This window comes from Coturnix japonica, chromosome 1 (genome assembly GCF_001577835.2).
Source record: "Coturnix japonica isolate 7356 chromosome 1, Coturnix japonica 2.1, whole genome shotgun sequence".
NCBI classification, from domain to species: Eukaryota; Metazoa; Chordata; class Aves; order Galliformes; family Phasianidae; genus Coturnix; species Coturnix japonica.
This window is the reverse complement of record NC_029516.1, coordinates 43934586-43956535: the sequence shown is the minus strand read 5'-3', so window position 1 is coordinate 43956535 and position 21950 is coordinate 43934586. Positions and strand designations below refer to the sequence as shown.

The following is a 21950-nucleotide window of genomic DNA, read 5'->3' as shown; positions in this document are numbered from 1 at the left end:
TTGCATTTATTTGGGAATCATTTTGTCTAGTGTTGATCAGACCTAAGCCTGTTTGCCTTGGCAGGCATAGACCTGGAGGAGGAGGAGCAGGGAAAAAAAATAATAACCCTGCCGTCGATTCATCCCTCCTTGTTTATTCCACCAGAAATAGATTTGGCAGAGCACATTGGGAGTGAACTAATCAGCAGGGAATTAATTGGCATGCTTGCTAAGAGGCAGGAACAACATGGTGAACTAATTCGTGGCTGGATGGCTGGAGGGTTCAAGCAGCCAGAGAGGAGCAGTGCATAGTGGAAAGTGTGACTAGGAGAAGGTGGATAGCTGTGCCGAGCACTGCCTATGAGAACCAGCAGCAAAGAGATATAGGGGTATCCTCACGGGCAGGGCTGCTTTCAAAGGGGTTGCATGCTCCTTCCCTTCCCACCAGGCTGCCATGTGTGGGGGGGACGGCCAGCCTGCAGGAGTGGGAGGGAGGGGCAGGAGAGGTGCAGCTGGAGCAGGCTCCACAAAAAGGCTGTGGGAATGCAAAGATCAGGGAAATGACGAGGGACACGTCACTCCGTGCAAGCTGAAATGCAGAGGGGGTGGTAAGGAGAAGAGGAGCAGGCAGGCAGAGATTTGGAAGTCTCATCCCAGAAGGACTGTCCTCAAGAGTGCAGGTAATGCCTGTATGCCCTTCTCTGACTTCTTTTCCAGGAGTGCTTGCTTTCTTCCTGAGGAGGAGACGACTCCATGCGCCTTAGGGAAGAGCTTGTTGGGTTGAGGGACTCCTGGAGAGGAGGGAATGTGTACAGAGTGATGTAGGCTTGGAGGCTGGAGGATTGCTACCTACATTTCCAGAGGACAGAGGTGAGAGGAAGAGTGAGCAGATCCTTTGAGAAAGACAGACATGGAGAGTGCCAGAACTGTGTTTGCCTATCCAGAGAGAGACGAGATTTCTTAGGAGAGAGCACCAAACTCTAAGTGGAAGATGGAGATGAGACACATCCTGAAAAGGCAGGTACACTTGGAGAAGAGGCAGAAAATGTATATTATCTCCCCAAAATGTACTTGACTGATGTCATGATTTACAGTGGATTTGTGTTCTGCACCTGGATTTGGGTGCTCTGATCTCATGGAACATTCAGATAGAAGATGAACAGTGTAACTCTTAATTATATGCAAAAGCACTACTGTTACTTTGGTGTTAAGTCAGATTTGTTGTCAAGCTTGAAAACATAAAGGTATTGTTATGGCTGTGTAACCCAAAGAGGCTGTGTACCAACATACAGCATTTAACTCACGTGCATCTAAACTGAGGGATTCTTCATAAGGGCTTTTGTAACAGGTGATATTCCAGATGTAGCATAGCAGCTGTGTTAACATTGCTGGCTCCAATTTTTAAATTACTTTTGGCATTTTTCTTGATCTTTCCACCATTACATAATACCACAGCCATATGCTAATGTTGATATTACCCCGTCCTTTCGCTTGGAGAGCTAACAAATGCCATCCGCTTCATAGGGAGGGCTTGCGCCTTCTTTGTTCTGAGCTCACAGACTTGGCAGCTCTCTCCTTTACGAAGCTCAAAGTCTTTTCAGAATCCTAGCTTGGGAGCTCTAGCAGAACTGGCATTAACTGAGAGACTGCATGCAGCTACTAAATGTTGTTTTATGTGTAACTGTTTCATTTATAGCACCTAAAACTTCCTTGATTTTATACATAAAACAGAAAATTTCAGTGCTGTGTGTGTAAGTAACATAACCTTAAAATATCCTTGAAGTATTTTATATGGAAATAGAGACAGAAAAATTCCAGTAACCTCCAAAACATCCTTATTATATCTTGAGATCCTTTACAAAATTGAGAGTCTTACACTTGCTTTGTTGTTTAAATGTCCATTACCTTTGGAGTAGAAGTTATATTTTATGCATTTATGACTTACCTGAAACAAAATCCCTGATTCATTTACAAGTATATTTTGTTCCTCTGCAAATACTCCCAAACCCAGTATCACTCTTCAGCTTTAGTTTGAAAGCAGCTTGAAAGGAACTTGGGAACATTATGAGAGTAGAACAGGTCTCAAATGCAAACCACAAAGCTAATTCACTGTCAGCAAAGTATTGCAGCAAAAAATCCTTCATTTTAGGCATCACCACAGTGACTGCTAGTTCTAACCAACAAAGCCCTCACCTCAAAGCAAGCATGTACTTATCTAACACAGTAGATGCTCACATATGGCATCAGGAGAGCGAATGTTCAGAGCATCTAGAGGGTGCAGGAAAAGATTTCAAGCCTCCTTATTGCACAAGAGCAGGCAAGCTCTGAATCACTCTGCAACATCTCACATGTCTGAGGCAGAGATAGCACGATAGCATGTACTTCTAAAGGAAACTGAGTTGGGGGGGGGGGGGGGGGGGGGGGGCTACCAATGAAATCTCAGTGCTCTGTCGTTGTTCCCTGCTGTGTGCATACTGAAAACAGAGTATAGCAGACAGAAACAGAAGGGGTGAATGCCAGAGGGGCACAGGGATGGGTGCTCAGATTCTGGCAGTGCTCCTTTGCTTTGGGGCAGGGATTCAGTCTTGGATAGCACAACAGCTATCCTGGCTGTGCTGTGCTCAGGGTATTCGGCTTGTGGAGTTTTTCTATCATGTTGGAGTGAGGAACTGAGAGATGAAAGGAAGAAAAAAATACTGCGTGATAATGAGATGAATGTGTCTGTCCTCATTGCTTTCACATGAAGGCAGTGAATCACTGCACTTACCCTGCTCCAAGGACAGAACATGATGTAATTTTCTGTCAGAGAACATGCCATATTATTGTAATTAGTAGTAGCAGTAACAAGGTTACTACCTCATTGTTATTCTCTATACTTAGAAAAGAGCTTTCATCAAAAATGTGCGAGTGTTTGTGAATCTGTTTTCTACCCTGACAGTATTTTCCAGTGCAACGCTGTGACAGTTTCGGAGACATACTTGGGCTTGGCATCTGGTTCTTATTACAGATGACCCTGCAGACTTTTTCTGCTAGAAACCTTCCCAGCAAATATCCAATTGCCTTCTACAGTTCCACCTAAGAGAGAGAAGGCAGCTTGATTTCCATGTAAGTATTTGAGATATGGGAATCTGTTTCAAAATGATTACAACCTGATGTTTACCCTGATATCAAATTACAGCAGGCACTCAGAAATGTATTAACAAAGCTGCAAAGAAGCTGGTCCATGAGGGACTGTGCAAACAGAGCGTGTGGGTCTTGTGATCCATTTGGATGCTTGATGCTTTGAAAAGTTCGAGGTCAAGTCAGCTGGACTTTTAGTACCAGATGCAGGTGGAAATCATCACAAGCCTGCTTTTATTAAATACAGAAAGATCAAAGTATCGCAGCCCTAGGGTATTGAAACAGGTGGTATGTGGAAAGGGTAAGGAATGGCCAATGTCTTCAGGATGTCTTAAAATGAGCTGGAAGGCCACGCTGTCTCCTTGTTGTTGGCAGCAATTGACAATGATTTGTGATTAGAGACATCGGTGTCTAGTAAGTCCTTTCCCATCAAGGAAGATTAAAAAGGAATGTGCAGCGCATTGTCATCAAGTGAAGAAGAAAAAGAAGAGGAAAAAGAAGTAGAAAAAGAAGAAAAAGAAAAAATCCAAAGGCTTGAGTATTTATCTGGAAGACTGGAGAGGCAGAGGAGTTGAGGTGTCAATGCAAATAGTCTCAAGAATGTCTGCAGAGACTGTTTCTTTATGCGCCTCAGAGACATCATCAAACTTGCTTAGAGATCTGCATTCTGGCAGCTCGCTCTGGGTGAGCTGGGGGAGGAAGAAGAGGTGTGTGTATGTGTGAGATAGGAAGAAGGCAATTTATTTTTTTTTCCTTTAAATGAAAACTGCAATTAGAGGAAGAATACTGAGTGCAAAACACATCCTGACAGGTGGAAAGTAATATTTTTAGAATAGCAAGACATTTTCCATCAGTACGGCTATATTCATACTACCGTATTTGAATATATGGAAAAATAAATGCAATTTCAATTAAAATACACAAGCGATTAAATGTAAGAACAGCACAAAGTAAAAGGATTTATTTATGTTCTGCTTCATTTGGTACAGCTCCCAGTAGGTTTTGAGGTAGCAGAATTCTTCCCAGATGGTTAGAAGATGAGGGTTATATGATAGTAAAAAAGCAATTTGATGTCCTCATATTTTGCAGCAAGGTCTCAGACTTTTGATGCATGTATACAAACACGGGAATAATTTGAGTTTTCTGAATATGCCTGCTTCTCTCACAAGCTTCTCCATCACTGTGACTACAGATGACTGAAATCATCACTAAAACTCATGAATTTGGCTCTGCATATTTTCTAGTTGCTGTGTGCAATATGTGCATAATTGATATTTCCAGCCAGTTTCTATCAGAACAGCTGTCTGTGACTTAAAAATAAAAAGATAGTGAATTCAACACTGAAGGCCTATATACTAAGTCAGGATAACAAATTAGCATGACAATAAGCTGCAGAAAGTCTAACCTATTCCCTTGCATTCAGAAATGGTACATGTCCAGGAGGGCCTATAGGCAAGGGTTGACTTTCATGTGCTTTGAAATGATGATGAACTTGAAAGGTAAGGAACAGACCACCCAGGTACCAAGGCAAAGTAGAGACAGCAAGTGGCTTTTGTTTTTTAGGTGTTTGCTCCTATTTTGGCTCTGACATCCCATCACAAGGCAACATCTCAGTTATGCCACTGGGTCATGGATAAGGTCATAGAGAATAATTTCCTATTCTTGCCCCTGTTAAATCCTTGATGAATTGCTTTGCTAGTTTCTGCCTTGATTTCTCTAACTGTAAAGCAGGGGTATAACTATTTCTGTGCCTCTTAGTGCCTCCCCTTAACATTCACATAACATTTATAGCTAGTAAGTGCTAGGTGCTATTCTAGCATGGCTACAGATGAAGTGAAGCTACTTTCCCAGCTGCTGCCCATGGGGGAAGCATCTCCATACCAATCTATAGCTTGAAAAAAAAGTAAGGTGCTTTGTGCCCATAAAAAAAAAAGTCCCTCTGCTTCCATAGAAGCCATGCTGAGCAGCTTGAAAAATATTTCAAAGAAATACATTACCAGAGAGAAATTTGGTGCTCAGGTCACAGATGGGAGACAGAGACAGAGAGGAAAGAGAATTAAAGCAGCTAGCAAGATTTTCTGTCTCCACAGAGCAGGGGAAAGTCAAGGTGATACGAACCACCATCATGGTGACTCTTCCTCTCTTCCTCTTCTTCATCCTCTTGCCCTGCAGTAAATCCCAGGAGGACTTTCTGGACCACAATCTGAAATGGGACTACAGAGAAGGCGGTAAGAGGTGGTTGTGGGTCAACATAGAATCATAGAATTACCCAGGTTGGAAAAGACCTTGAAGATCATCAAGTCGAACCACAGCCTAACCATAGTACCCTAACTCTAACAACCCTCTGCTAAATCATATCCCTGAGCACCACGACATGGGAGGTATTTGCTAACTCAGGGCTAAAGATTTACCTATAGTGTCCTTGGAGTGGGAGGCATACTGATCATTCATGAGTGCTCCTTGATTCCTGGGTAGCTGCAGAGATTTTTTGGAGAAAAATGATTTTAGAAATAGCTGGGGCATCCAGTGACAGCAGAAAACTCTGGCAACAGAAGGCAGAGAAATATGTGGTGAGGGAGAGTTATCTGCTTTTTAATTTAGATGCTCCATATGTTTAATATTTGGCATTTCACTGCAACTCACAGTTGATGTGAAGGGAGGGGAATTAAACTTAGATTACTGGCTCATGTTTTCTTGTTCTGACAAACTTATTTTCCTCCCTTTCATGGCCATGCCGCTAACCTAGCTGACAAAGTCAACATAGGAGGCATTAACAGCATTACTCAAACACTTGAGAAATGGGGAAACAGCATCTTCTGGCAAATGAAACACATCCTGCTGAACAACCCAGAGTCTTTACTGCCGGAGATCTCCAGGTAATTCCCTTCATCTGGAGACAAGATTTAGACTTCCTCTGGCTGTCCTGCCTCAGCCAGGTTTAATCTGCCTTAACTTTCAAGCTGTTGAAGTGTGGGGAGATGAATCCCACTGTTGGTATCTGTTATGCTGGCATCTCTGAGCCCCCTAGTAAACTGACTAACCTGCTCACTCTTTATTGGGAAATTACTCTGAATGAAATTTACTCTTTCCTCAGCAGCTCAATCCTGTGAGAACAGGTTGGGAAAATGAATTGTGCTACAAATCTACTAATGGAATTGGCCATTGTGCAGGGAGAAGAAGCTGGTCTATTAATGGACCAACGCTATGGTTTTGGAAGTGCTGAAGTTTTGGAAGCGTCTTTTAACTAATTGCTTGCAGCTCTTTTAGCATGAAGGGCCTTCCCTTCTTCAAGAAACACAAGGCCTGCTAATTTATTTTGCACATTCAAGATTAGTCCTCAGATTTACTCTTCTGTATTACTTTCCCTGCAGTCTCCGCCCTGTTTCTGCAGCTGTGGAGAATCTTGTGAGGGAGGTCCAGGCAATACGGAAAAGGTTAGAAGAACTGAATGAAAGGCTCAATGTCATCAACAAAGCTGTTCTTCCCATCCGAATCAACGTTCTGCAGAGCCAGAGGCGTGCAAATACTCAGCTGCGGAGAATCCCAGTGCATAGGAGAAGGTTGCCCGCACGCAGGAGACTTCAGAGGAATTAACTCTACCAGAAAAAAAAAGGAAAACCTTTGGTTTTTTGCACCTGCTTAAGCCTTTCTCAATGGGACAATGCTAGACAGAATAAACCAAAGCACATGCAAGATGACTTTACTGATGAGACTAGAACTTCTGCATGTTGTTTCTTTATTTCAAGCCCAGGTCTGTAGATCAAATCTGACCCTGGTCTTCGATGATGGTTGTTTTGTGTCCTATGCAAAATAAGTTGAGAAACTCGGTCTGCTTGAGTGTGAATACCTTTAGGTTGTGCTGTCATTCTTTCTGCTTACCAGGGTAAGATCTTTTTTAAAAAGTTCAGCTGAATTTTTCTGTCCTATTTTCACAGCACTCTGTCAGAAACAGCTGGGGAATTCAATCTTCAAAAGTGCTGAATGCTGGATGAATGCAGGAAGATAGATTAGGGTTTTGCACTTCCAGCTGGGTAAGAAGGGGGAGAAAAAGCTATGCTTTAAAATATAGCCATAACCTATTCTTCACCAATGCAAAGAATGCCCCATTCGCTTGTTCAGAGAGTGGGTAGAGTTCGATAATCTTGGACTATGCATATTGTTTCAAGAGTAATGATATGCCAGATTCTTGGGACCAAAGCTGAGCACCCATCTTCTTTAGTGAGCTTTCTTTTAGCTACCTGCAGGTGGGCACTGAAAACACTGTGCAATAGATATGCCTGTAACTTCCAATGCTGTGAATGATATCACAATGACTTCTGCCAAGACCCTTTGAAAACAGGTGATGTTTCTCCAAAACAATTTAGGTACCTAATGGTATAAGTAGATGCCGACAAAGATTTTCCAAAATAGCTTAGGAAACAGCTGAGTCCCAAAAATCACTGGTAATTCACTTGGCATCTGGCTGGTAATTCAGATGATGTCTTATACACAGAATATCTTCTCCACATGCAAACATCAACCTCCATATCCTTCAGCACAGTTAAGATCTGTATAAAACAAACTATGTACTCCCAAAGCTCAGGCGTACGTAGTTTACTTTGCCTTCAGCTTGTCTTTGCTTTCCGGGTAATAAAGCTGGTAACAAAAAATGATGCAGAAATTGAGTTATGCACTGAACAGAGGAAAGAGTGGGCTTACTCTTTAGATCTCTAAAGGTAAAATTAATACAGAGATTTCCATCCAGCACTGTAGCTAATGACATGCCTGAAATCTGTTAAAACATAGTTATGGAGGCCAGAAAGAAAAATAAACTATTTTTAAGCACTTTATGAAATCAAAAATAAGGAATGGATTATGTCTAAATGGTTGTGGGGTATGACACATTCCGTGCCTGTTTTACAGACACATTCTAATTATAAACAGTTAGAAAGCAGACTAGGTTTTCAAGCTTTCCCAATGCCTGAGTACATGGAAAGTAGTTCAGTGATACTACAATGCCTTCAAGAGGGTAAGAGGAGTGTCTAGTTTTATATGACATCCTTCAAGATGGACTAGAAGTAATACAGGAAGATTGTGGCTGAGTTCTAGGAGTTGAGTAGAGAGTTGGGGAGACGTATGAGATGCATGAAACAGTGGTAAATATTTCCCATGAATAAGCTTTCCAGTTACTGTAAACTTCATTGGACTGCCACAGCTTCTCAAATATGATGGATAGTGGCTTAGCAACTTCATCTGCCAGTTCCCTCAGGATTCATGGATGTATCTCATCAGGACTTATGGACTTGATCAACTGCAGCGTCCATAAGGATCTTGAACCTGATCTTCTCCTATAGTGGTGGTTCTTCATTCTCCCAGTCCCTGCCTTTGCCTTCTGTGACTTGGGCAGTATGGCTAGAGCACTTGTTGGTGAAGGCTAAGGAAAGAAAGTTACTGAGTAACTCAGCCTCTTTCATGTCCAAGGTAACAAGGTCTCCCTTTTCATTCCAGAAAGGTAACACATTTTCCCTAATCTTCCTATTGTCACACACATACCTGCAGAGGCTTTTCTTTTGGTCTTAGGTGTCCCTGCCCAGATACAATTCTATGGGGGTTTTAGCTTTCCTGATCTGATCCCTTGTTGCTTGGATAATTTCTCTGTATTCATCCCAGGTTCTCTGTTGCTGCTTCCACTCCCTGTAGGTCTCCTTTTTGTATTTGGCTGTGAGCATTCTGTTTATCTATGTAGGCCTACTGGTGTTTTTGCCTGACATCTTGGTTAGTGTGCATTGCTTCTCAGCTTGGATATCTTCTTGAACACCAACCAGTTTCCTTGGTCCCCTTTTCTCTTCAGGGCTTTATCCCACAGTCCTCTACCAAGTAGATAGATCCCCGAAGAGGCCAAAGTCTGTTCTCCTAAAGCCCAGTGCACCAAGCTTGCTATACATCACCCTAGCAAGGATCCTCCTATCGATCCTGAACTTGGCCATTTCATGACGACTGCTGTCAAAGCTTTCATCATAATTTCTGCAGGCAAAGCTTTCATGTTAATTTCTAAGGAAATGCAGACTACGTTGATTTCAGAATATATTTACCCAAATAACAGGGAATAAGAGGAGAGAAAGTCCCCATCAACCCCTTCCTTATTGTTCTGCATTCGGAGCTACAAGGCAATGCTACAGCATCAGCTGTACACTTACACAGAGTGCTCTTCCCTCCAGGGAAGCACTTTGCTCAGGACTGTAGGGACTACTACCCACCTTGGCCTATGTGGAGGAAGAACACAACATAAACGTCAGCTTTCATTACCTTTTTGTATTTCAGACATGAGCATCTCACCAGGCAATCAGAAGTTGTGTGAGGTTATATAAAACTCATCCAGGACTACATGAAACAGCGAGCCAGGATTTCTGGCCCAGGGAAGTCTCAGTCATGGATGGCAGGAGCTGGGAGGCCAAACCTGATCACTGCTTGCTTTTACTTTCTACCTAGATGTCCACCTGTAGATTGCATAGATTGCATAACGGTGAATGAACCAAATTATACAAATGGTACATAAATGACCAGATCTGTGGCCTTGTCGCCACGGATAGCAGCTCCTGTCACTCAGTGTGTGACAGACCACGTCAGGCTGGATCAGATGGTCACGTCCAGCTGCCTCTAAATGCTTTGTCTGCTCACAAGTCTCTCTCTAGAGGGAAATGCCTTACTGTCACATTACTGTCTTATTTTCCGCTCTTTAAGGATACACGCTCAGCATTACACACTTCTGTCAGTGCGTCCCTTCCATCACACTTCCTCTCCTCAGCTTCCTCCCGTCCCCGAGACGAACATCGGTGCTCTCACGGCGATAAGCTCCGTCCAGCCACCCCCACCTCCCCACCCTCGGGGCCGCCGCCGTGGCCCGCGGGCGCGCCCTGGCGGTCGTGCTGCGCGATGCGGGCGGCGGAACGCCCGCGGGCCCTCCCACTTCGCCCGGGGTGTGACGGGCCGGGCCGGGCCGGGACAGACGAGACGGCAACATGCTGGGCATGATTAAGAACTCCCTGCTGAGCACGGTGGAGACATGGCCCTACCGGGTGCTGAGCAAGGGGGAGAAGGTAGGCGGCGGGTAGGGCAGGCGCTGGGGCCCATCTCGGGGCTGCTGGGTCTTGCCGGGGCCGCCCGTTGTACAGCTGGGTGGTATTCGGTGGAGGCTGAGCGGCCCGGGACGGGGTGTGGGGCAGTGCCCGGCTTGCGGGCTCGGAAGGGTGGGAACAGCTTCTTCTTTTTCCCCTTCTCGTCCTTCGCCGTCACTGAATCACAGAATCATTAAGGTTGGAAAAGACCGCTAGGATCACTGAGTCCAACCATCAGCCCACCCCCACCATGCCCACTAACCATGTCCTCAGTGCCACATCCACGCGGTTCTGGAGCACTTCCAGGGACGGTGACTGCACCACCTCCATGGGCAGCCTGTGCCACCACAGCACCGCTCTTTCCAAACTTTTTCCTAATATATAAACTTTTTCCTAATAATACCTGAACCTCACCTGGCCCAACCTGAGGCCATCACCTCTCATCCTGTCACTGTTGCCTGGGAGAAGAGGCTGACCCCCATCTCACCACATCTTCCTTCCAGATCGTTGTAGAGAGCTATAAGGTCTCCCGTGCACCTCCTCCAGACTAAACAATCCCAATTCCCTCAGGAGCAGCTCAGCTACGAGGAGAGGGAGTGTGAAGGCGGGCAGTTTGCTGTGGTGGAGGTGACGGGGAAGCCCTTTGATGAAGCCTCGAAGGAAGCAGCGCTGAAGCTTCTGAAGTATGTTGGAGGAAGCAATGACAAAGGTGAGATGCTGTCTGGGCAGCTGTGGTGGCTGCTCAATGGGAGCTCCATTGATAGAGCAGGTGTCACTGCAGCCCATGGCTCCATCACTAGAGGTCTGGGGTGAGCACGGTCAGCCCTTGAGAGCAGTCAGCTACAGGCTAAGTTGCCTAGCCAGGTCATGCTGTGAGTCCACTCCTCTATCTTTCGTCTCTTAGGATAACATCACAAAGATTGCTTTTTTAAGTAGGTCTGCATTACTTTGCCACTGGGTTAATAAAAAAATCATAGAATCACACGGTTGGAAAGTTCATCTAGTCCCAACTGTCCTCCCATTAACATTGCTACCACAAGCACTAAACCATATCTCGTAGCCCCTCATCCAGACACCTCTTGAACTCTGCCAGGGATGGCAACTCCACCACCTCCCTGGGCAACCATTCCAGTGCCTGACCGCTCTCTGAGAGAAAAAGTTCCTTCTTATGTCTAATCTAAGCCTCCTCTGGTACAACTTGCAACCATTTCCTCAGGTCCTGTTTGTTGCCTGGAAGAAGAGACCAAACCCACCTCATCACAGCCTCCCTTCAAGAAGTTGTGGAGTGCAGTGAGGTCTGCAAGGACAGTCACTCCTGTGCTTGTCACAGCCTGCTGGCTGTATGGCAGCTAATGAAATCCAGGGTAGCTGGAGCACTTTGGTTCTGTGATCACACCTAGAAAGCCTGCCCTTGTAGGAAACTAGATAACTTTTATGACCTTGAGTTTTTATTGTATACTCTGATGATTTTTATTCATGGAAGGGTAATGAACAGTGAGCTTGCTTTTTAATAGTGCTTTACAGTGTTTTATAATGGCACTTCCAGGTGATTGCCTCTAATTCTCAGCTTACTAAAGTATGTACATTGGTAATCATCCGTAACAGGATGTTAAGACCACAGAGATGATCTGAAGCATACACACTGACTTTCATACCTTTCTCAAGCACGTGATAGAAGGAGTTACATAGTCTGCATGGGAACAGGAGCTGAATGGAAAAGAAACGAGCGTTTACAGCTTTACAGCTTCAGAAAGGTGATGATCACTGGTGCAGTATAGGAAAAGGTACCTTCCATTATATGGTCTGGGGAACAGTCTGTTATCAGAGTGTACAAATAAATGAGGAGGATGTCTTGACCTTGACATTTCAGTGCCTGATCCTGAACGTTTTAAGTTCACTACTGCTGAAAGAAAAAGAGAGAAGAAAAACATTCTTGAGTGTCATGTACATCTTAGAAGTAATAAGCAGACAAGAGGTGTGCTGTTGCTACAGTACAGACTAGAGGAGAGCATGGGCAGAGTTCCTGAAAGCCAGACTGGCTCTGAGTTGTGGGGCACTGGAATTTGCTGGATCTCTGGAAGCATTTGGAAGGGTTTAGGAGAAAGTTTCTGTCGCCCAGTATTGACTGTAGCCTAATCACTAAGTACAGATGATAATGTTGGAAATACTCATATATTTAAATACTTCAGTTACAAATATGCCACTGCACCAGAACTGTAGGCCTTGTTGTGTTAGAGGTGATTTGTCAGAAAAGAGCATCTTGGTAACATGAGCTATATAGTGACAGCCACAAAACCAGGACCATTAATAAAGAGCCATCCAGAGGTCACTGGGGACTCTTAGCATCCAGGATCTCTGTACAGAAAGCAAAGAGAGAGAGAGATTTGGTGCAAGGAAAAGCCTAAAAGCTCTTCTGCCTGCCTCAACAGACCCCGCTCTTGGCTAGATTGTGCAAAGCAATCATGATGAGGAGCCTTCTAAACCAAAATTAGCTTTTCTGAGCCCTGTTAATGCTTTGAGTTCCCAAGAACCCAGGCTTCTGGAGTAATTTCTCTGCCTCTCTTTCAGGCGCTGCAATGGGCATGACTGCTCCTGTCTCCATCACTGCTTTTCCTGCTGAAGATGGCTCCTTACAGCAGAAAGTGAAGGTCTATCTGCGAATCCCAAACCAGTTTCAAGCCACTCCTCCCCATCCTAGCGATGAAAGCATTAAGATTGAAGAGAGACAAGGGATGACCATTTATTCCACGTAAGGAACGCATCATGAGATTTCCAGTCTGAAGTGCTGAGGTCTTTAGGGTGCTGTGAGAAGCAGTGTGGATTTTACTGGTGACTTTCTGGATAAGGGGTGCATGTGGTAGGAGGTAGAGGGATCATTGTAGACTGTGAAGGCACACGGTTTATGTCATTACTTGTCATCATTAATACAGTACAGATTTGGAATATGAATTTATTTATTTTTTTATCATTGAGAAAACGAGTGCAGGAGTTGGTCCTGAAAGGCTTTTTTGTTTCAGTACAGGAGGTCAAAAGCTGGGGAGGGTGAGTATGAAGGGACTGAGTCATTTATAATCTCTGAAAACCATTGTTTTCCCCGTTTTCTGGGATCACAATGATTCTTAGTCATCAAGTATGTCCCTTAGTGTGATTCCCATCAGATTGCAGAAGTCAGCTGAGACCTAAATGCCAGAGTCCATCATGGGTACAAGCAGCCATTGCATTGCTTTAGATCACTTTAGAATGTCTTTGGCTGTTGGCCAGCTTAAGCTGAACTTGAGTTAGCATCACAGTAGCAAGAAGCTCTTTACAATGGGATGTATCCCTGACTCTTTTCTTCAACTATTTTGGCTGACTGAACTGTCCCAGACTGCTGGCTTCTCCCATGCTTGTGACTGCAGCTGGCCTTTGCTACAGGTGTGAGCTGCTACTGCAGTAACAGGCTATTTTGTCTCAAACCTTGGCCCTAAGGCAGGGCCATGAGGTGTAGACTGGTGTGGAAGGAGTTTCTGTTGGTGGGAGATAAGCGTAAAACAGTTGGGTTCCAGTCCATCCCTTTTAAATAACATGCTAATATCTCTGTGCCCTGCCTCCCTTTTTCCTTCATCTAACTACAGTTTGGCTTCCCTTCTCAGTCTTGCTTCCAGAGGGTTTATTCACACCCCAATGAATGTGGTTGTTGACAGCACTGGTGAAAGATCATGCACTGAGCAGACTTGGAGATAACTTTGTGCTCTAAGAAACGGTTCCTCTGATATGGCACTCATTCAAAGGGCACACCAGTTCTAGTGGCTGATACACATGGGTCTGTTTTGGATCTGTCATCTTCTACCCTGGCTATGTAACCTTTGAGGCTATTGATCTATGGCAGACCAAGTGTGCTGGTTCTCAAAGATCTGTGCCTGCATCAGTGCATCTTGGCAGGAGCTGGATCAAAATGAGTTCCTAAATACATTGTATCTGTACATTATTCTCTTCCTTCCTATGCTCTTCCAGCACTTCTCCACCTTTGTTTTATTTGCAGGCAGTTTGGTGGCTATGCCAAAGAGATGGACTATGTGAACTATGCTGCCAAACTGAAGACTGCTCTGGGAAGTGAAGCTGCATACCGCAAGGATTTCTACTTCTGCAATGGTTATGACCCCCCTATGAAGCCTTTTGGGAGACGCAATGAGGTCTGGTTTGTAAAAGAGTGAGCATCTGGATCCCTGTGATGCTGCATTATGCTGACGGTCTCCCCATACTCTGTCTCTATTCTCTTCAAAATAAACTAACAATTTGGCGGAGGCAGAAAGCCATTATCCTCTCCCTTCACATCCATGCCTTGGTCTTTTATGGACTAACCATTTTAGAAGAAAGAACACTGCACACTCTCCTGATGATCCTCCTTCATTGCAGACCAAGTTCTCAATCACAGACTCTCGTGATCTCACAGTGGCTTGCTTTTATCTTCCTCATGCTCCCAAAGTTCAGTGCCGAGACAGCTGAAGTAATCAATTACCAGGACTGGTTCCTGACAGGAGTCATGTCCAAGTGCTGGCAGGCTATTAGTCTTGCCTGAGGCAGGGGAATATGATGAAAGTGCATACAGGTGTTTTTTTTTTTTTTTTATCATCTTGAGCTTGCTGCAGCAGTAAGATGCTGCAAGCATCTGTGCCATTGGAGAAGCAATGTAAAGGGACATGAGGGACATGAACATTGCTACCAAAAACAATGCAGTGAGAATAAGCATCATTTACATTTTCTTATAGTGTGCAGGAAAGCAACATTTGTGTCATCTAACTGGAAAAAGTTATTTGTAGGAAGATTTCTGTTTGCCGCTGTCCCTTCTGTTTGAAGTAGGACATTGTAGATTGTATTGTGTTCTGATCTCAGCTAGCAGCTGAAAGGTGTGACAAGTAAGACCCCAAGATCATTTCATCACCTTCCTGTTATTGGTGTGTAATACTGCTCTAAAACTAGCCTACACGAGGACTAAAGTTGAAATGCATGTGGTATTCTGATTGAATTAGAAAAATATAGACTGTGAAAAAGCAGGTACCTGTTACTTGTCATCTGAGGGTGCATTTGATGAATGATGAGCATCTAGTGGGACGTCTGTAAGTGCAGATCTCTCTTTTTAAATGAAGTGACTTTCAAAAGGGCTACTCTGAGCAGCTGTCTGACACACCCCTCTGATGCTAAAATGCCTCAGGGTTCAGGTGCTCTCCAAAAGAGACGTTCCTGCTGGAGCTGAACAAAATTATTCATATGGTGACCTGGGTTCTGGCCAGTTGAGCTGTGTGACCTGTGCCTCCTTTTTGAGAACAAATCAGTAATAGGAGAAAACATGAAGTCCTGATTTTTTTTTCTTTTCTCTATTGCTGAGCCATGTAAGAACTTCAGTGTGAACCTCACAAGAGAGTTTCAGTTCCCTGTATGCAACAGCAGCTGGTCAAGACTTGCAAAAGTAGATGAGTACTTAGATTTCAAAAAATAAAAGCAAGGGAAAAGCTGTTTGCTGTGGTTAATGATTACAGCACAGGGGAAAAGAAATCAAAAGGAAATCAAGGGAAACAAATGGAGTTCAGGAAGCATGGTAGGCTGTGAAGGACTTTGTAAGAAGTAAAGGCGTTTCTTAGGCCATCCCCAAAGCCAGAGGGACTTGTTCTTACCACAAACTCTTTTTTATCTGCATGGGTGTGGAATGGCGGGATGCAGTTCTGCCCTGTTTATGCATTCCTGAATTGATTTTGGAAATCGCGTATAGACTATCTATGCATATAGTCATTTCTGGCTACTGACAATACCAATATATTGCAATGATCGTAATCCTGAAATTCCTCAAAATTCGTGAGACAAAAGTCTCAGATGTTTGAAAGATCAGTAATAAGCCTGATATGCGCAGAGCTGCACATCTCATCAGTGTGGTACAGAGGACGCTGTTTGGTTTTGTTTAGTTTTCATAACATGCAAACACTTTCTGAGCAAAAAGCAAGGACATCTGACCCAATAGCAACCAGTTCTGGAAGCTCTGCCTCTGCAGCCCTGCTGCTGACCTTTTGCATTGAGCATACAGGGTAAAGTTTCATAAACAGTTTTACTGGTATCAAAAGCTTATGCAAACTAAACTGCCTTTTCTATACAAGCTAAGATGCCTGTGTTCTATGTGCATTCTCTAGAATTTTAAAGAAAGAAATACAGTAATGTGAGTTACAGCTTTTGCTGATAGTTGACTTTGTGAGCTTAGTGGGAGCTGTTGATTTGGGAGACTTTAAATTGCCAGTTTGGGGTGTTAATCACCTCACATCTATAAGAAGTCATAATGCTTTCTCCAATAAATTGCTATTTTTGGTATCCTGGTGTGGCTTTGCATTATCTGACTGTGTGAGATGGGAGCTGATTTTTTGTGGCTTTCAGACACTGGAAAACTTTTACTGATTTTTTTAATGCTAATTTGGAAACCTGGTGGGCTCACGTGAGGAACGCTCTGCATTCACTTATGTGTTCCCAGGGCTGCGATTCACGCAGATATTCATAACTATGATTTTCAACGCGCCCTTCTGTCCAGAATCTTAAAATCATAGAATGGCCTGGGTTGAAAAGGGCCTCAAAGATCATCTAGTTTCAACCCCCCTGCCATGGACAGGGTTGCCAATCACCAGACCAGGCTGCCCAGAGCCACATCCAGCCACATTTAGAATCATTGCATGTGCTGTTATATGAAGGTCCATGCATCTTCCAGTGACAGGCAGTAGAGGAAACCTGAGACAGAATACAGGATCAATGCAACTCTATGCTGATGCCTCTTCTAAATACTCCCTCAGTCTCTAGTACAGTGTGGCTCAGTGATTTTTGTTACTTTGTGTGTTTTAGACCTAGATAAACTTTATTCCATGCATGTGTCCATTTGATTTTATGTAAGCTTACTATATATGGGATTCTTTCATCCTTTGGCAGAGAGTTCCTTGTGTGTGGAAGGGTAGAAATGCTCTTTGGCCAAGGGTTTCCAGCAGGCTGACACTCTGCTTGGTGGGCAGCAGGGTCACCAGCTCTTGCATATGGCTCTCTCACTGGGTGAGTGTTTGTTTGGACAGCCAGATGCTGTATTGCCATCAGAGACACCCTGATAAATTCATTTTGCTGGGGCCAGCAGCATAACCAAGTCAGAGGTGCTCTCTGGATTTTTGACCCAAGACCAGCAGGGATGCAAAAAGGCAGAGTGGGGGAAATTAAAAGGCAGCACTGATGCTTCTGTGCCTTGGGGAGCTGCCTGGTGGTATCTGAGTGCAGGAGGTGAGCACTGTGAGGGTCATACATCTGCCTGTGCCCCTCTCTTGCAACTCTTGGCTCTCTGCAGCAGCCGGCACTGCCTCTTGGGCAGCTGAAGTTAGACTGGGGGTTATCTCCGCCTGCCAGGTAAGGAGTGGCTGTGCTGCTAATGAGCTGATAGTTGCAATGGTTTTCATCTTCATTTGGTGCCTGTTCTCAAATGGTGATGAATGGGGTCTAGCAATGTGGTGAGCCCTGTGCACTGTGCAGCAGTGCTGTGACAGCAGTGGGGACAGCCATGGGGACAGTCATGTTTCAACAGAACCAAGTTTTAAAGCATCAGTTTCATGCACTTGGGGCAGGAGAGCTCTAAGACAGAGCAGTCTCCATCTGTCCTGAACCTCCAAATCACATATATATACATATGTATGTATGTGCATGTGTGTTTACATGTGTGTGTTTATGTATCTAGATCATGTATCTAGACCCAATGCTTTGATCTATTAGCTTCTGCTATTACAGAAGAACCTGTTAATATAAATGCAGCCACAGGGCAAACATTTGCAGACAGAGATTTTAAGTCTGCTACAATCATAGCTTTGCTAGCTTTGGAAATAAATACTTCTTCAGATACATGCCTAGATATATCTGACACTGCATTAAGAAGATGACAGCCCTGATAAAAGAGCTAATTGGTTAAGTTTGTCCCTATAAATCTGGGCCGGTTTACAGTGCTCTAGTCACTTCAAAGGGATGGTTGATTTATGATGAACGAAGAAGTAACATCATTATTTCACCATTTTCATCAATCACCGTGGCAAATGGTGCATGAGCAGCTATTGTGCTTCTGGTAGCAAGTTTTCGGCTTTGCAAGGCTGCCCAAAGGCGATGGGACAAGGGGAAGGCTGGCTCCTAGCTTGCATCGTCCCTCTTTGCTGTAATTACAATGATACCTTTTTTTACAGTAGCTCTCTGAACAGTGACTCTCTTCTGTGACAGCACTTCAGCTAAAAGAGAAATGCATCTCTTTTAACGGAACCTTAAGTGGCTTTGGATGTATAACGCCTCCATAAAACTGCTTGCCAACTTGATTTATTGGAACAGGATCAGTGACAAAAGTGACTTCTCTGACAGTAATGGATGAAACACTTCCAGTCTAGCTGCTCCATCTCTGCTCAGTGCTGATGCCAGCAGCAGGCTGGTTTTGTCATCTCATTCATAATCTTTCTGCTTTGCTCTCAGCTCAGTCTGTAGCACAGGACGGATTTTGAGCATGGCAGCTGTCTTTTTCCTAGTCTTCTATGGGAGCTGCTGCAGAAGATGGGTCAGTGCAAATGCCACTTAGTTTCTGAAATGTTGTCTAATTCTACGTCCTGAGTCCATGCCCAGGTGAGAGTTGGGTGCGTGCAGCTCTCCTGGCACTTGTTCCTGCCCACATCCCAGTTTCCATGGGGAGAAACAGGAGTGGATGAGGTGGAAGGAGCTGCAGTCTTCTTTATGAATACAGCTCTGGGTCTGGCTGATTGGTGGCTCTAGATCCTGGGGCAGCCTCAGTCATATCTTCTATGCAATCCACATAAGAAGATTGGGTTCAAGAGCCTGAATTTTAGATGGAGATTTCTCAAAGATTAGCCTCACGAAGAAGAGGCTCAGGGGAGAACTCATTACACTCTACAAATTCCTGAAGGGACGTTGTGATAGGGAGGGGTTTGGCCTCTTCTCCCAGGCAACAAACAGGACCCGAGAAAATGGCTACAAGTTGTACCAGAAGAGGTTTAGACTAGACGTAAGAAAGAGCTTTGAACAGAACTGTCCCTGTTCAAGAGGTGTCTGGGTGAGAAGCTGTGAGATCTGGTTTAGTGCTTGTTGTAGGTACAATAATGGGAGGATGGTTGGACATTATCTTGTAGGTCCTTTCCAACCTTGTGATTCTGCGAAGGGTAAAAATGGAAGCGAAACATCACAAAAGACACAGCTGGGATTTAGGTGCTTCAGGATCTTTGAGCACTTAGATCCTCCAGTGTATGGATTGACTCGGAGCCACGCACTAAGCATGGGATTCAGGTCAGTGTTTTATATTCCATGCTGTGGCCATTCTACCTCTCCAGTACCCTATGAGCCAGTACAGCTGGATACCTCAGGCTGTATGCCCCCCCCCAGCCCCCTGTTGCTCTGCAGGCCAAGAACCAAGGGAGATGCCCTTGGTGGGCAGATGTTCCACCCTGCATGTGCCTAGACCTGGGAACTCAGTGGGTTCGCACCTGGTCTGTGCCTGAGCACTGCGGTCTGTGAGAGGTGTACGGTGGGTGGAGAGCTGCCTGCAACATGTATTTCTGTCATCCCAAGGGAAAACAGACAAGCATTGCCATGGCAACTGCTCTCCTTCGAGTATTTTTTCCAGAGCTTTCCAAGCCAGTCCAGGCTTTTCTTTCTTTTATATTTTTTCAGTATTCCTAATGTTTAATTTAAGGTCTTTCCTAACTGGAGTTTGAAGATGCAATTGAAGCATCTTCTTCTGTGAGACAAAGAGTTCAGCCATCTTCCCACGCAGCTGATGAAGAACAAGTGTAACAGAATTAAACATTGCTGCTAGTGAGGGAGGAGAGGGTTTGAAATCTGACGTGCATCATATTCAGACAAATGAGACAAATGCAGCTCTTACCCAAAGCAAAGTACAGAAATAAAAAACAACGTACAGCTTGACAATTTTGGACACCTTTTTTTTCTGCTGGAAGATCTTTCTAGCTGTTTAATCACTGAGTTTCTCACTGTTATTTATGAGTCACTCTGTAAGGGAATGTCTTTCCAAATCATCATGTGCTGTTTCATTGAAATGTCTCCTATGAACTGTAGTATTATTTAGCCAGGTGCTCAGGAGGGGATGGGAGCTGGGACTAGTTACTGAAATGGGGTGCTACATGGGGCAACACCAGAATGGCCTTGCTTCTGCTGTGTTGACATTTGCATTGCACAAGACTTTGGTGTACACCTTTGTTGAGAGCAGTGCTTTTCTTCTGAGGATACCCTCAGTGCTGCTTCCCAGGAGGGCTGATTCTGAGGTCCAAGATTGCTCCAAGCACTGCTCCTTGCTATGGGGAGGGGAAAACATCTGGTTTTATCAGATACTGTGTCTTGGAAATCCTGCCTGAAACACCCTCCAATAGGGAACATCTCCTTTCAAAATGATGAAGGCCTTCCTGCAGATTTAGTGTTTGACATGAATGAGGAAACAGGGCTTGGAGCCCATAAGACTGGAAAAAGCAGTTATGGTTTCAGGCTCATGGAGTGCCCCAGGGGCAGTTTTGTTCCTTTCAGATGCATTTGTTGGTCTGATGGTGTGTGCTCCTCTACCTTCAAGCCTCACCTTCAGGGTAAGAGGCGCCTTGTCCTCCCCTGACTTCTCAGATGCCCACTCCAAGTGTTACCACCAGAGGGTTTCCTTGGGGCCTCAACCCCTCAACTTGGGAGGTGCAGCAATTGGGAGGGACTGGAGCTCTACAGACAGTTCTGATGCGGAGGTAAACACAATTGTTTTCCAAAATCCCACAGTCAACAAGCTGATTTATCATAAATAGCCATTGCTCAGCCTGCTGTTATGACAAGTTCTTCTGGAACAAATCCAGCCACAGAATTATGACATGCTAAAAATGATGTCTATTCCCATGGCTATAGACAGAGAACTGCTACTCAGCAACAAATGTAACACCAAGTGCCATAAAAATAGCCTATCTGGGATTATTCAGTGTTTGGGAGTTGTCATTTCATAAGAGTAAAAATGGATCCATTTTGTCACAAAATATGCATAATATGTATCCAGTCTTATAAATAGCATTTATAAAATTACATGCATAATTTTATCTTAAATTGGTGCTGAGCAAACAGACAAAACAATCAACAAGAACTTAGCCCACAAGTTTTGTTCTAAGGAGAAATCTCGGTTGCTTGTAGCAACTTAGATAACCGCAACTTAGATGACTTAGATTAACACCTTTGTCTGAGAAATGCAGATGTCAGAGCAGACATTTCTTCTCCCTGTTCCTCCTTTCTTTTGGTTAAGATGGCTTTAGGGGAAAAATGAAAAGAGTTTGCAAGTGGAGACATGGATGTGGTGAAAATCTAGAGGCTGAAATGTAGTTCTGGGCCAGACTTAGGGGCAGTGGTTGGTCAAAACTTGAACTGGAGCTCACTGGAGCAAGTGGGGATGGTGATCTTTGGCTTTCCCTCTTGTGACTCTGCTTTCTGACCCCGGTCATCCATCACATTTATGCGTGTAGCAATGATGTGGAGACAAAGCCTCCGTACCAGTGGGTAAAAAGGTGAGGAGACGAGCAAGCCTGTGTGCTTGGAAGCTCCTGGGCATCTCTTCTTTCCCTTGCATATGCTGGCTTAGCTGAAAGGAAGAAGATACAAATGGAAAGGGTTTCCTGCTGCCCTAGTATCCTTTTTTGTCTCTAAAGGTACCTGGTCACATTACATAGCAGACAAAGTGCAGGGGAAAGGTAGGAGTTG

General features: G+C 44.4%; 2 protein-coding genes across 2 annotated transcripts; both read left to right on the top strand.

Annotated features, from left to right (window-relative positions):
- The first annotated feature begins 254 nt into the window (after nucleotides 1-254).
- LOC107312500 lies at nucleotides 255-7928 on the top strand. Its single transcript, XM_015859995.2, has 5 exons — nucleotides 255-659; nucleotides 2918-3084; nucleotides 5190-5327; nucleotides 5846-5975; nucleotides 6471-7928. Exons 3-5 carry the CDS (start codon nucleotides 5225-5227, stop codon nucleotides 6691-6693), a joined length of 456 nt encoding a protein of 151 aa, XP_015715481.1. The 5' UTR covers nucleotides 255-659; nucleotides 2918-3084; nucleotides 5190-5224; the 3' UTR covers nucleotides 6694-7928.
- Nucleotides 7929-10030: 2102 nt separating this feature from the next.
- On the top strand, nucleotides 10031-16526 carry HEBP1 (heme binding protein 1). Its single transcript, XM_015859982.2, has 4 exons — nucleotides 10031-10175; nucleotides 10764-10902; nucleotides 12762-12942; nucleotides 14215-16526. The coding sequence occupies exons 1-4, from the start codon at nucleotides 10098-10100 to the stop codon at nucleotides 14384-14386; spliced, it is 570 nt and encodes a 189-aa protein (XP_015715468.1). The 5' UTR covers nucleotides 10031-10097; the 3' UTR covers nucleotides 14387-16526.
- Nucleotides 16527-21950: the final 5424 nt, after the last annotated feature.

Coding starts and splice junctions, on each gene's coding strand:
- LOC107312500 (XM_015859995.2), top strand. CDS start 5,225: ATGGTGACTCTTCCTCTCTTCCTCTTCTTCATCCTCTTGCCCTGCAGT. Junction 5,328..5,845: donor ATGGGACTACAGAGAAGGCG/GTAAGAGGTGGT, acceptor CCGCTAACCTAG/CTGACAAAGTCAACATAGGA. Junction 5,976..6,470: donor TTACTGCCGGAGATCTCCAG/GTAATTCCCTTC, acceptor CTTTCCCTGCAG/TCTCCGCCCTGTTTCTGCAG.
- HEBP1 (XM_015859982.2), top strand. CDS start 10,098: ATGCTGGGCATGATTAAGAACTCCCTGCTGAGCACGGTGGAGACATGG. Junction 10,176..10,763: donor TGCTGAGCAAGGGGGAGAAG/GTAGGCGGCGGG, acceptor CAATTCCCTCAG/GAGCAGCTCAGCTACGAGGA. Junction 10,903..12,761: donor TGGAGGAAGCAATGACAAAG/GTGAGATGCTGT, acceptor CCTCTCTTTCAG/GCGCTGCAATGGGCATGACT.